Source organism: Sinocyclocheilus grahami, unplaced genomic scaffold, assembly GCF_001515645.1.
Source record: "Sinocyclocheilus grahami isolate Dianchi unplaced genomic scaffold, SAMN03320097.WGS_v1.1 scaffold137.1, whole genome shotgun sequence".
In the NCBI taxonomy this organism is placed as follows: Eukaryota; Metazoa; Chordata; class Actinopteri; order Cypriniformes; family Cyprinidae; genus Sinocyclocheilus; species Sinocyclocheilus grahami.
This window is the reverse complement of record NW_015505316.1, coordinates 1,600,258-1,615,768: the sequence shown is the minus strand read 5'-3', so window position 1 is coordinate 1,615,768 and position 15,511 is coordinate 1,600,258. Positions and strand designations below refer to the sequence as shown.

Here is a 15,511-nt window from a genome sequence, read left to right as displayed (position 1 = left end):
TTTCATAGTGTTTAGTGAATTTATTTGGTAGTCTGAGGTGGGATGGAGATTCGGAAAAGGGGGGGGGGCAGATTATTTTATAGGTTTAAAGCTTTATAGGTTTTGGCGCGACCAAAAAAGTTTGAGAACCACTGGTCTTAAGTTAACAGACAGTGTTTAGTGCAGTCCATATGTTTATTACAGTGACTTTGAATTACCTAAAGTAGTGTGGTAAAGAAACTGATTTGTTTTTATATTTCTGCAATCTACTTTAGTTTGTGTGATTTGTTACTGACTTTCATATTCATGTTTACACCAGGCTTATTTGTCAGTGCTTTGTTGTCATAATTATTACATGCTTACAAGGTTGGAAGTTCAACAAATCAGTTAATATAATGTGATTGTAGTTGTTAAATAAAAATGTCATTCATATCAATTCATGCATCACCTAATTTCATCGTAACATATAGGCCTGGCCTACAGAAAAGAACATTTATGTTTAATTTATCTAATAGTGTGTTGGTCATACTATACAATGATTTATAGCTTGTCTTTGTTGAATAATACAGAACATAAAGAGCTTTAAAAAATAATTGCATATTAAAATCGCAATATTGGTTTAAAAAACGTGAATATGACGAATCACAACACCACGAGACCCGAGGAAAAGCGGGGATTAAAAGTCCAAAACCTGACTTGAAATAATCTAACAAATCAATCGGGGCTAAAGCGGTTTCATTAAAGACTAATTAAATTCACGCAATCTCACTAATTTGTGCACGTTTATTCTTAAACAGACCTTAATGCCGATCATGGATCAAATCGATCCACCATGACAAACAGCGAATATATCTGTGCTGTTTAATGCATTTGAGACATTGTGTTTTCCTCAGTGCATAACTGACATGTCACAGGTATATTTTTCATCTGTAAATGTTAGAAAGTCATGCAAACATATCCATTTTGCTGTCAGGAGTGGGCGAGGCATGTGAGAGCAACGAGCGCAGCTGCGTGCATGCACGCTAAACAGACAGAGCGCAATCGAATAGGAGCGCAATAATTCTGAGAAAAATATACATTTTACTAAAAAAATTGTTTTTGGACGTGTCTTTTAAAAAAAAAATCACAATTAGATTATTTTCCAAATTCGTTCAGCCCTAGTATATATTTATATTAATATAATTTATATAATATATAAATATATTTAATATATAAACATAACATATACGCTAAACAGACAGAGCGCAATCGAATAGGAGCGCAATAATTCTGAGAAAAATATACATTTTACTAAAAAAATTGTTTTTGGACGTGTCTTTTGTAGAATTTTAAACCTACATATAAAGTGTATTTTTATGATAGCAGTAACTGTAAGTGGACTATTGTAATAGGTAAATCAAATGTAAGCTAGTAGGTTACAGTATTAATTACTAAGCTCAAATGAGTTAGTGTTTCTCTTATAGCAGTTAAAATGTAGTCATTTTCTTTCTTTATTTTCATTTTTAATTCAGTGATTTTAACTTTTAATTTAGTTATTTTAATTCTTTAAAGAGCAATTTTAGGTTGTAATGTCTGCTATCTGTTCTGCTAACTATAAAAGGTACAACTGTCATAAAACCAATAATTTGACAGTGAGTCAAGCTAACTGAAATAAGCCTGGCTTATTTGGTTAACTTGTTTTATGAAACAGGCCTCGAGGCATTAAAAGTGATATTTTCTCCATTGCATCGAATTGCATTGTTGAATCGAATCGAAATCGGATCGCACTGCATCGTAACAAGGGTGAATCGCATCGGTAGCTGCTTCATATGTATCTTTAATGTATCGTATCATTGGCTATGCATCGAGATGCGTATCGTATCATCATGAGATGCACATCCCTAATGGGTACTACAACGTAAACATGGCTTATGAGGATACTTCCTGTGTCCCCGTAAAACTAAAGGATTAAAAAACATACAAAATGGTGTTTTATGAAATTTCAAATTAAATTTTAATACTGCATACAGTATATGATCAAATATATTGTTTATCTTTTTAAACATTTTATTATATTTACATTATATTAAAACATTATTAGTCAGTAAGCAGATCAAAATTTTATTCACTAAGCCAATTTGGCAAGTAATTTGATTTAAAAGCCTGAGTTTTTGAGGCTGTTTGACCGCTTCATTAAAAGAACCTGCTCATAAGAGTCATTTGTGAATCGGACCGTTTGCACTGTATAAGTGCTGTCAATGGCAACTACACAATAGAAAGACGTGATGTCTATTTATTGCGTTTGATGTGACTGGATACTGCGAAATAATACAATCACATTAAATTCAGGCTGCAAATTCACATCGTGGGTAGAATATGATTTATTTTGTCTGGGCGCTGTCAATTGAGCAGCGACATTGAAAGCTTGTGTGTGTGTGTACAGCAAAGCTTTCTGATTTGGCCTGTTATCGATAGCTGTATTCAGAGCTCTTCATTTCCTGCTATTGTCTGGATCGCTCAAAAACAACCACAACTGAAAGAAAAGAAAAGTAATCTGTATTTAGCTATTTTAGAAACCATGCGGGTATCTTATCAGTTTGCTCACATGCTTTACAGATTGTTTCTTACAGATAAAAGCATTCAATTTTATGATACATTGTTTTGATTAACCATTTCGAAAGAATGGCTCTGGTTTGGTTTGCGTCTTTTAATGTCTCCCACAACAAAAAGTTACAAGAACAATAGACCTGTGCCATCAGTGCCGCCTCGTGAAGGAAAAATGTGTTTCTCCTTCATAGCAATAAAATAACAACCGTTTAAATATTAACGTTGTCTTTCCACCCATTGTTTGCCTGGAGACTGCTGTCAATCATGTCTCAGGAAACACCCCCTTCTTTCATGTCCAGCCCCCAGCATTCAGGCAGTAACTGAAGTGTTTGAGTACCAGGTGGGGGGTTGAGTGAGGGGAAAAAACTGTTTTGAAAGAGGAAAAGGGGGGAAGGGATATGAGCCGGTCACACCTGCTGTGTGTAGCAACCCAACACACGCTGTGATACACATCACAGCCACTGCCTCTTCATATCAAACACACCTGACGTGATATCGCCCAACGGCCAGCTACAGGAAATAGCCTTCGAGATCAAGAATCAGGGCGAGGAAATTGAGACGGGGAGATTATGTGAAGTGCACAGTGAAGTGTTTTAAGTGTTGCTGTGTTTTTGAGGCTGGTGTAATGGATGCAGCAGTAGCAGGGAGATCTTAATTAGCATTATTTGTACACCCAGCACGGCACGATTCGCCGCTAAATGGACAGGAACGTACGATAATGTCTGCAGATCTCTGGCTTCCAGCATGTGTACATGCACAAGATGGATAAGGTGGTTTCGTTCCAAAAACCCATTGAGCTGCTTTGCTTTCTACTGTCTACATATGGAGCTGCTTTCTAAGGTGAAAACCACAACTGATTCCAGTAGAGTTTAGCATAGCATTTTACGAAGATAACAACAGGATGCTGTAATAAACATAAATGCATAGAATACATATAGATGAAATACTACATTTAAGTGTTTATCCATCATTTTCAGTACTGAATGAAAATAAATTTAAATTTAGTTCACGTTTCACTTAACATGGCCACCATTTTAGGTACATTGCAATGCATTCTGGGATTGTCTTATCCACAAAGAATACGTACAATCATGACAAAGCAAGGCAATCCTTAAGTGATTAAATGTTATTCATAAAATGCAAATGTGTCAGCGGAAATGGTTTAAAAAGTTCAAAAACCGTGGTTTATCCCAAATTTCAGTGTATTGTTTATCCATATTATGCTACTGTTTAAAAGTTTAGGATCCATTATTTGTTAATTTAATTACTGATTTGTCACAAGAATGCATTGAATTGGGGAAAAAAATCACTGTAAAAACTTCAAATAAATTCCCTTCCAAATAAATGCTGTTCTTTTGAACTTTGTTCATCAAAAAAAAATAAAAAATTATCTTGGGTTCCACAAAAAATGTTAAGTGGGACAAACTGTTTTCAACATTTGTAATGTTTGAGCATCAAATAAAGCATATTAGAATGATTTCTAAGGTTTCAGCTTTTGCAAGTATAATGCCATTCCACTCACTTGTGCTCTGTTTGAGGAGCACTATTTATATACATAGCTACCCATGTAGATCATTCCAACAGTCACTATTGAGGTTCCTTTAAAAGGCAGCTGTTTATGAAGGCCGTAGACAGCGAGGCAGCTCACTAGGTTCTGGGACAGAGCTGTAAATTTTGGCTGAAATTGTGTATTAGCAAGGTTGCATAATGTTGCATTTGGGTTGGGAACGTTAAAATTTTACCAAGACAGACAACTTCACTATGTTTTGGACCAGAGCTCACATGAGTGGATTTGTGTCACAAGGTTGGGGGTGTAGTTTTATCCTGGTTTTGTTACATTAAAAATCTCCCCTTTTGAACTGCCTAATGCTCATCAAATCCAATATAGAGAGTGGCTGACAGATGGGCAGACTTTGTTCAAAGCGAGTCGAGATTTAATAGCTAAACAGCAGAGGGAGAGAGAGAGGCGCCTGGTGTTTAGCAGCATAAAGGTCCTGACTGTGCCGGCATCACAGCGGTGACTCTCTCCCTCCCTCCCTCCATTTGTTCTTGTAGACAGGCGGAGGAGTAATCTGTACACAGGCTTTTGCAGGGGAGAAACATGTCATCAGCACTTGTTTACCATTATTAGTTTCAGTCTGACGGTGGCAGGGCAGCACAATTGCTCTCCTTCAACCGCCCGAGCCGAAAGGAGTCTACGTGAGACTCGCTGCTTTTTCTTTATTTATTAAAAAAGGAAAAGCACGCTACATGTCTATTCACATGGGACGTTTTTGTTCACAGGGCTTACAACAACGTGTTTTTCCTCTCTTTGTCACTCAGGCACATACAGCTGTGAGCTGAGGTCCAGATGGAAGTGCTTGTGTGTGTATATGGAGAGAGCTGCGTCTGGTCTGTGTCTGAGAGGCAGTTAAAGCGAGAGCGAGCGTATGGGCGGAAACTGTCTTGGTGTGCACATCCATCATGTGTGAGAGAGTGAGCCCTTTCCTGTCTGCCTGCTCCTCGCTAATCATATTATGTTTTGTAGATCATAGATCTGTCCCTCTCGATGCCACCAACATGTACGCGCACTGGGTGGAACAAGCCGTTTGGATTCTTCGCATGTCTGCCAAAGCCCTCAAGAAACCATTTTCCACCACCACCTTCTTCAGGAACTGCGAAAACGCCTGCTTTTCTTCGGTTTCTCTGCACAAGCCCAGTTTGGTTAGGGAAACCGGAGAGAGTTCTGGTGCCGGGTGACAGAAAAGCACAACATTGAAATTGAAAATAAACACACATTTCCTGTTAATGTGCTCTAGGTGGAGAGCTTCAGGGTCTGGCTTTGCTTAACTGTGGCTTGGTTATGTGAGAAGAGACCACGAGGGCCCAGGCTGCGGTTGTTTTACCATCTCCTGTTAATGTGGGAGCCATGTGACCGCTTCGAGCTGCCTATGTTAACAGATAAGACCTGCCAGCGCTGCAGCTACAGCCATGTTTAATGATTACGGTAAACGGACAAAATGTCAGCTGGCGACATGCAGCATCAGGTCACAGGGGTGGGAGGTTCTGCCACAGCGGTCGTATCGGTGTTGGTACCTTCAGCAATAGCATGTAATAAAGCATGACTAATTCAAACGCCGTGTGCACAGGCATTCGCTTCGTGTAATTTTCCTCTCATTACCACCTCAGTTCTGCGTCCAACCATGGCTCAAGAGCCCGCTTCTATGTGCAGCTCTTTAATTCTCACATCACTAATGAATAGTCCTCACACATCCTTTCTCTGTGATGTGTGCCACACATCAGGTTATTATTAGCCCAGTAGCTCCCTGTGGAAAGCCCAGCTGTTGGCGTGCCGGTGGAGTCTGCTTAACACCCCTGGTAGACTCCACCCTGCTCTGTTCCCCCTCCGGCCAGACCTCGTAAAGTCCAGCTTCAGCCTCTTATAGCGCTCTCACTGGACTCTTACGCTGGCTATGCTGTAATTAGTGCTGCCCGTGCTGTTCGTCTCGCCCTACCTCCCCCGTGCTTCTGACACTTCCCACTTCTCTCTTCTGCCCTCTTTAGGTCAGGCTTATATCATCAATGTAGCATCGGGCATTACAATATGCATGTTTGGATTGGAGTGTATTATTACATAGGCTACACTCTGTATATACATTTTATAGATATCGCACAGCCCTGTGAGACTTGAATGTGACTGATTCAGATTGGGTGGAGAAAATTGAAATTCTGTGCCGGTACCTTTTTTCGGTACATTGTGTAATAACAAAAACATGTATTTCAGTGAAAAATAAGTCCAAAACTCTCAATTTCAAAATTTTTAACAATAGGGCGGCCCTACAGTCTTTCAGAAATTCTTGTGTTTTAATTTTTCTGATAATCAAATGAAGGCATTAAGCATTTATTTATTTTTAATCAAATTAAAATTAACACATGGAAGAAAAATTCTGTGAATATTCCTTTAAAAAAGTTTTAATTTTTTTTGTTGTTAATCTGGTTGTAATTTATTTTTATCATTGGTTTTATTTAAAATGATAGAAAATGGAATATATAAAGATGTACATTATACTGTACAAGAGTAATATATTTCTGTTTGCCTACATGTTAAACTACAGGATCAACTAAACGCTGGATGTATTCAAAAATATGTGAAATATTTAAAGTTTGCGGCATAGAATCTTTAAAATACGTCCGCGAGTTTTACACACCGGTCTGTTATTGTGGCGACATTTCCCCCGAAACGTGACTATGAACGAAACTGACTGTGATTGGTTGTTTGACATGTCGGTCAAATGGCCTCATGGGCGGGCCTTGGCCAATGAAAGCTGCCATGGATTTCAGACCTTCAGCCGTCAGTCTGAAGGTCTGGCTACGCGAATTAAGTGACAAACCTACTTTTGATTTATTCATCCAAAAAATGACGAATTCCGTGGCATTCCGCGCTATAGAGTAAATTCTGTTTTTATGATCCCGTCCACATTTTTTGTGGAAACCTTACAGCCCTAGAAATCCCCACACTTAAGAAAATTTCACGTCACAGGGTGTCTCTCGCTCTGTAACGTACGCGCCCAGATGCAATGTGAATTGGTACTCTGTAGTATTAGGTCGGAACCATTAAAAGTACCGAGTTCAGTAACCAAACCCTACTTGTGACTCCCTGGTTTAGTGGCCAATGATCAGACAAAGGAAGCAGCACGGTCATTTTAGAGAGAAGAGAAGCGGACAGACCACCGCCACCCTGAAATCTCTCCCTTTACTGTCTCCGCTGCTAACTGAGACCCAGTTTATAAGTGAGCCGACAGGCCCCTCGAGCAGTCTTAATTCAGTCATGTGTTTGGAGAGGTGGCTTTAAGCTGTGCTGGACTCATCCGGATGAGGAGCGGCTCGGGGAGGGGAGGGAATGCTGTGTGGAATGTCACTAATCAATTCAGCATTGTAATTGTAATGGGCTCCTCGCCGCTGCCTCCATTCGACTGCCTCTCTCCGCCTCAGAGTGCTTATCTTGATAATTTGATTCTGCGCAGTGATCTGTTCAGTGTAACATGCAAACATAATTAGGGTCTGATAATGAAACAGTCATTTCCAGCTCTAGAGCAGCGACAGGAAAGGTTGCACAGTTTGACCACATAAGGAACTGTTTGGACATCACAAATATCTAAAGCATTTGTTCTTGAGGTCTGGAGGTGTTTGTTCATTTTGTAAAATTAAGACAGGAGTGCTCAAAGCAACCTCTACACTGCTTTTGGTCTCCATCAGCCTCCATCCTCAGCTGAACCAAGCTCTGAAATACCCCGGAGGAGCACAGGTTGTCTCCCAATCTGTGGTGTAATAAGCACTGACAACACCTCTGATGACACATACAAGTGGACCAGTTACAGAGAGAGCGCTTTTAATCTCATTTAAATTGGGTTTTAACTATCTCAACCATACCAGAAACAGCAGCACACTTTTTATTTTGCCTAGATTCTTCTTATTCATGGTCTTTAATGCCATGGATTCTTCCCTTCGACCTTCATTTGTCAGTAATTTGAAAAGAGAGAACATTTATGCTGTTCTTTAGCAGATATTCTTCTTAATTGGCTCCCTCCTAGTGGTTTCCAGTGACCTCAGTAAAGGTAGCAGGAGTCTTGAAATATCTCGACAATGAGCTCAGCCCCCCAAACGCCCCCCCTTTGAGAAGCCAGAGATGCATGAAGTGAATCAGGCTTTCAATAAATGTTTTTTTTTTAAAAAGACCCTTGGCTCTGTGATCCACCCTGGTTTTTTTTTCCCACACTGGGCTGGCGCAGTGGCACACACTCGGCCTTTTGTGGGGAATGTGGTAATCTGTAGTCATGTTAAAGATGACTGATTTCTGGCCTCTGCTCCGGGGGTCTTGTCGCCAATGTCTGCGGAGCTGTGGTTTCTTTAATGTCCTTTTAAACCATTTGAATGGTCAGTTGGCTTCGTGTGAGAGGATAATAAATATTTCATGTCAGGGAATAAAAACAGTGCTTTGCCCTTTTCTTCCCTCTCTCTGGCCCCTCTTGGAAGCGCCTCTGGGAGGTCTGGACACGACTCAGTGCTGCCACTTGCTGGTCATTTTGCGCTACTGCAGCGAGGGGAGCTGTGTGCAGTCCCATGGACGGACAGCGGGTGGCAGAGTTCAAAGTGCAGCTGTGGAAAAGAGGGGAGCGGCAGCTTATGTCTTTGGCTAGACAAAGCCAGCCTTTTTTTTTTTTTTTGGTTCATTTTTAGTTGCCTGAATATGCACCATCCGTGTTTCTTCACCTCCCTCCCACACATGGTCACGAAGCTGTTTACTTTATTAAAGCATTAAAGGCCTTCAATCCCTTTTTAATTGACTGTTTTTCCACCCAGGGCTTTTGGCACAGGACGACTAGAACTATAAAACCCAATTGTGGCACCGACTCACGTTTACCAAGAGCTTTTTTTTTTTTTTTTGCGACGATGTTAACAAACAAACGATGTCTGTTTATTTTAACAAATTTTTCTTTTTTTTTCTTTCAGAGTAAACGGGACCATCTGTTAATGAATGTGAAATGGTACTACCGTCAGTCTGAGGTACCTGATTCCGTCTACCAGCACCTGGTGCAGGACCGCAACAATGAGAATGGTACGTGTGTGTGATGGTTGAAAAACACAGAACTTCATTTGAAGGGTCCTTCTCGCCCGCCATCATTTATGTAACCACCCCTGGTTATTGGTTTGTGAGGTTTCATAGAGAACGGCATCTCAAATAAATGTGGATTCGGGAAAAAAATACCACCCTCCTGCCCTTGTTTCCCTGGTAACGCTCCCTCAAGAGCGACAGCGGGGCCGTGAAGTGCAAATAACTTTCAGTGTAATGTGCCCTCGGAGCTCTCATTCTCCTGACTATCAGCAGCAAATCTGAGCTTGATACACACATCAGGCAGTAATAACAGGCCGGGGGGCTCTGCCCGGCTGGGGCTTTGGCACTTTGATTCACACCGTACTCTAATAAAGTATTAAGAAGGCTTGCGTTTCTGCCAGCCTGCTGGAGAGCAGCAGCCGCCACCTGCTGCACCACTTACTAGTCTGACATGGCGGCCATTGTTATTTGTGCTGATGCCATCTGAAGATGAATATTCATCCAATACTGTCTGTTTGGATCTTTGATTGAAATATTTGCCTGAAAAGCTTCAGAATAAAATTTGTTTTGTATTTCATTCAGCTTTTTCAATTGCATTAAATGTTTTTGTTTTTTATTGAATTGAAACCTGTTGCTTAATTCTTTTCCACTCTATTGTCCATTTCCACAAGCTGCTGTACTGCTACATTCATTGTAGTATAAGTCTATAGCAGTCATATTTCATAAGCTGTGAGTGTCTGGTTTCTTTTGTGTCTCGCATGCGTTTATTATGTGTGCACGTTTTTATTAGCGGCAGTCTGGATGCTTCTCACGCTCCACGCTCAGTGTCTGCTTTCTGTCTCTTTCTCCAGACTCTGGTCGCGAACTGGTTATTACTGATCCCGTGGTTAAGAGCAGAGAGCTCTTCATCTCAGACTATGTGGACACCTATCATGCTGCTGCCCTCAGGTAATACACACAATTACATTTACCTGTGCTTAGGAATTTATTAATTAACCCACAGCAGTAAAGTGCTTAATAAGAGTTCACCTAATAGAGGAAAACCTCTCAATATTCAGTGTAACTCAATATACCCCTCTCTCTCTCTCTCTCTCTCTATATATATATATCTATATCTATATCTATATCTATATATATCTATATATATATATATACAGTGGTGTGAAAAGGTTTTTTGCCCCCTTCCTGTTTTTAAATTTTTTTGCATATTTGTCACACTTAAAAGATTCAGATCATCAAACTAATTTTAATATTACACAAAGATAATGCAAGTAAATACAAAATGCAGTTTTTAAATGATGATTTCATTTATTAAGGGAAAAAAGCTGTCCAAACCTACCTGGCCCTACGTGAAAAAGTAATTGCCCCCTAAAATCTAATAACTGGTTGTGCCATGCTTTGCAGCAACGTATATATATATATATATATATATATATATATATATACTGTGTGTATATCTATCTATCTGCTGTCAAACGATTAATTGCATCCAAAATAAAAGTTTGTTTACATAATATATATGTACTGTTTGTTTATTTATATCTAAATGCACACACACATATATATTGAAAATATTTACATGTGTATATACATTATATATTTTATATTATATATAAATATATTTAATATATAAACATAACATATTTTTCTTAAATATATACATGCATGTGTTTGTATTTTATATATACATAACACAGAAACACACAATATACACGGTACCGTTCATATATTATGTGTAAACAAACTTTTATTTTGGATGCGATTAATCTCGATTAATCGTTTCACAGCACTAAAATATATATATATATATGTATATGGATATATATATGTATATATATATTAGGGGTGTAACAGTACACCTATGACCGTTCTGTACATACCTCGGTTTTAACGTCACGGTTTTTGGTATGATTTCGGTACAGCAGGGGGAAAAAAATTTTTTTTGTAAATTTTTAAACAAATATATAAATAAACAGTGGTTTACTGAACAAGTTGCTCTTTCTTTAAATACATTCAGTTATAAATAAATTAAATTTTCTTAGTGATAAAAAAAAAATACCTCCGCTTATGCTTAAAACTATAGGGAGCCCTTTTACATTATAAGGTTACAATTAGGCCTAACAACTTAACCCAAACTTAAATTGAATTACTATTTATTTTTAAATAGATGATTACACTTAATAAAAAAATGTATACAAACATGTAAATTGCACATAATGCAGTTTTTAAATTAACTAAAATTTCTAGGCTATTTGTTAAAATATATTCAATTACACACTGGCTGTCATAGCATGTTTCATAACAGATTAATTTAAACATACAATAAATAATTAAGACTAACAGGTTTAGTAAAATATAATGACTAGCCTATATGGTGTAATATTTCGCGAAATGCTCCTCTCTAGACTTCATTTCTCTTGTGAGCTAATGAGCTCTGGACACTGATGAGTTGCTGAGGTAAATGAAATGCTCTAGTCAATGCTTGTGTTGGGTTTATACCAGCACATTTCTAAACCATCCCAGAAGCAGCTCTCCAAGGCGTTTATACAGCGATCTGTCATGCCACATCAAAGACTGTCAGAACGGCATTTATTATTTGAATTTCCTGGGGGGAAAAAAAACTGTATTCGTTCTGTACACGTGCGTACCGAACCGAAAGACCCATACATGTACCGTTACACCCCTAATATAAATATATATATATATATATATATATATATATATATATATATGTATGTATGTAACCATCCCAGAAGCAGCTCTCCAAGGCGTTTATACAGCGATCTGTCATGCCACATCAAAGACTGTCAGAACGGCATTTATTATTTGAATTTCCTGGGGGGAAAAAAAACTGTATTCGTTCTGTACACGTGCGTACCGAACCGAAAGACCCATACATGTACCGTTACACCCCTAATATAAATATATATATATATATATATATATATATATGTATGTATGTCATCCAAAAAAAGCACAAAGTAGGATATTTCCCATCTTTAAAAAAATAAAAAATAAATACTGTACATTTATTATTATTACCCAATATAAATTAGTAATAAATTATTAAATAATGCTGCTTAATAATAATATATATTATTTAGCAGCATTATTTAATAATTTAGTAATTTATTACAAATTTTTATTGGGTAATAATAATAAATGTACAGTTTTTTTTGTTTTTTGTTTTTTAAAGATGGGAAATATCCTACTTTGTGCTTTTTTGGATGACACACAAGTAGCTGCTTTAAGTTTTAAAATGATTCATTTATAATGGGCAGTTTGAACTGATTAATGGAAATGAATCAAACTTGCAATTACGATTAAAACAATTTTACCACAAGTTTAAATCAGAGTTTATTAAACATGTCTTAGGCTGGCACTCTTACACTGTTATTATTCATGGTGGCTCACTGGCGACTCGTCAAACTACTCTAATGAATACGCAGATGCATTACGAATAAAAGCCAGCACTAGCTCCCATGATTTATAGTCATTAAAGAAACCTCTGGCAGGTACAGATGCTGTGAGATGTAAGACTGGAGTCTTTAAGAGCCGTAAACAGACATTTTGATCCTCTCAGTTCACTACAGGAGTGATCGTCTCGTTACAGACTACCATTTCACAGCGATTCTTTATGCAAAGCATTACTGAAAGCAATTACGTTCTTTTGCGATGAGGCTCAGGAAAAAGAGTACAGGCATGCTTATTGTCAAGAAACCAGACCTTCTCAGTCTGTCTTTACCCATGTGATATATTTTCTCTCTCTCTCTCTCTCTCTCTCTCTCTCTCTCTCTCTCTCTCTCTCTCCCTCCCTCCTTTCCTCTCTCTTAACTGAAACCATCTGGAGGCAGCACACTAAGCCACAGCTCTGAACCACTGATTTCAGGGCAAATTAGCTGCAACTTCTGCTGCACAGAGAGCCCTTTGATTTGACTCATTACAGGGCTTTAGATAAACTCAATGAATTCCACTAGCATGGCGTAATGCTTGCTCCAAACCTCACGTTCCTTTCATCTTATGAGCAAGGTATTGAACCGGTGCAGAAACACTGATGCCTATTATTTTGATAGCGCCTGACGTTGGAAATGTAAAGTGTCGAAAGGGGGATTGTAAAAATGTCACGATTCGTAGAGGTTTTTCGCTCTGCATTGTTTGAAAAGCATGGAGTGTCTGTCACCTTTTGTTTGTCTAACAGAATGAAGGGAAAGGGAATTAACAATGCAACTACACAGGAATGCTGTGATCCTGTAACCCCCGAGATTACCCACACGTAGAAATCTATATCAGTGTCCCATAATTAAAATGATTATTATTTACACAAATGTAGGGGGGGAAACAGGCAAAATGAATGCATACGTGATTGGAACAGCATGCAATGTGTACATACAATAAAATATTAATATAAATAAGAGCGAATAAATAATAATGGCAAATATTCATTTTTGGGTGAACTATTCCTTTAGGAGTAAATCTGGGATATTTGCACCGTGACTGATTTGTTTTCTCTGTTTCTTTGCAGGGGGAAATGTAACATTTCACACTTTTCTGACATATTTGCTGCCAGGGAGTTCAAAGCACGAATCGACTCTTTCTTCTACATCTTAGGATATAACCCAGAAACCAGGTAAGCCTTTACTGACTTCAATAATCAGCCCTCCTCAGGCATGTTCTGTCTTCAGATACTCTGTTGCAATATTTTACAAATAGCAATTTTATGATTCATATCAGGTTTCTGGATTTGCTTTATTCACTTTAAATTGTCCAGCAGTGCATGAAGGCAGTTTGAGAGTAGATGAAATCATGAAGAATACGGTCTTCTCTTTTATACCCTGTCTTTGACAATGGAGGTCTGCATTCAGAGTTTTATTTTCCATCTCCAGCATTTTGGGGAATTTTATCACACCTTGATTTTGCATTATTAATTACACACACAAATACATTCCTGTTCAAAAGTTTGGGGTTAATGTTTTTAAAAGTAGTCTCTTATGCTCAAGACTGCATTTATTTGATCAAAATGCAGTACAAAAGAAACGTTGTGAAATTTGATAATTACAATTTTAAAATAATCCTTCATTTGGTGCTCAAACACTTCTTATCAATGTTGAAAACAGTTGTGCTACTTAATATTTTTATGGAAGCTTTTGAGAAATAGAAGGTTCAAAAGAGATGCATTTATTTCATATTAAATTATTTTGTAACATTATAAATGTCTTTGTTACTGTGAGTAAACATTAATTTCTTAAAAAATAAATAAATAAAACTTATTGACCCCAAACATTTGAATGGTAGTGTATATATCATGTAATATTTGACCATAATATTATATACTTTAATATTTGACCATAAAATGTAATGGTTCTTGAAATCTGACTACTTGCTTGGTATAGGAAGAAATGCGCGTTTACATTTTTAATGCTGTGAAGACTCATTTGGTCTTTTCTTTTCAAGTCCTTTTCTCACAGATACATGTTATAATAAATTAAAATACCAATACATGATAGGAAATGGATGTTGTAGGATGTTTTAACTGCACTAGCAAGCCTGACATGCTAGTAGTCACACTGTTGTAGCATTAATAATTTAACACAAGACACCACTCTAAGTTTATTACCTACTGTAGCGATCATCCAGGTTTTGCTCGAATAACCATTAAATATTTTACAGCCTTGTCTCTGTTGTGCACTTACATTACAGTGCAAAGAACAAGGATTTGTTTTAAAATGCCTGTAATAACTACACTTTTTGTAGTTAATAGGCTACTTTTTAAATAAAGACAAGCTATTTAGACAAATTTGAAACCACCGTAACTTATTTTTGAGACGTATTAAAGATACAAAGATATTTAAACATTCCAGATTTACTTTTAAAGGAAGAAAATAAATCTAAATTAAAACTGGTAAATTTACTAATCAAGTAATTTACTCATCTTCATTTAGGCCTATATGAATTGTTTATTGTATACCTACCATAATGTGTCCCACTGTCTTTCAAGTTCAAGTTGAGCTTTATTGTCATTCCGCTACATGTGGGGACATACAGTAGAATGAAATGTCGTGCCTCACAGGACCACGGTGCTACATAAATACAGGCATACAACAATGAAGTAAAACAGTAAAACCTATACACAACTAGCCTACTGACTGATTTTCACTACCACTTTTTTTATAGTGATTACAATTCTTTTATTTGCAAATGGTGTATTTTTTTATATATATTTAAATGTACACTAACCAACCAAAATAATAAAAAATAATCAGTTCCTCGCATGCTCATAATGTGACATCTCTATTACATGTCCAAGCATATTGGGAATGAATAGAGTTAACCCCCCCCCCCCCCCCCCCCCCCCCC

General features: G+C 37.7%; 1 protein-coding gene across 5 annotated transcripts in view; it reads left to right on the top strand.

Annotated features, from left to right (window-relative positions):
• The window catches only part of LOC107591099 (arginine-glutamic acid dipeptide repeats protein-like), a 176,234-nt gene that overhangs the window by 120,770 nt on the left and 39,953 nt on the right, over window positions 1-15,511 (top strand). For all 5 annotated transcript variants that reach the window (XM_016280125.1, XM_016280120.1, XM_016280124.1 and 2 more), the window contains exons 4-6: window positions 9,055-9,160; window positions 10,009-10,105; window positions 13,680-13,784. In XM_016280125.1, coding sequence (XP_016135611.1) covers window positions 9,055-9,160; window positions 10,009-10,105; window positions 13,680-13,784 — 308 coding nt within the window. The remainder of the gene's footprint in view (window positions 1-9,054; window positions 9,161-10,008; window positions 10,106-13,679; window positions 13,785-15,511) is intronic.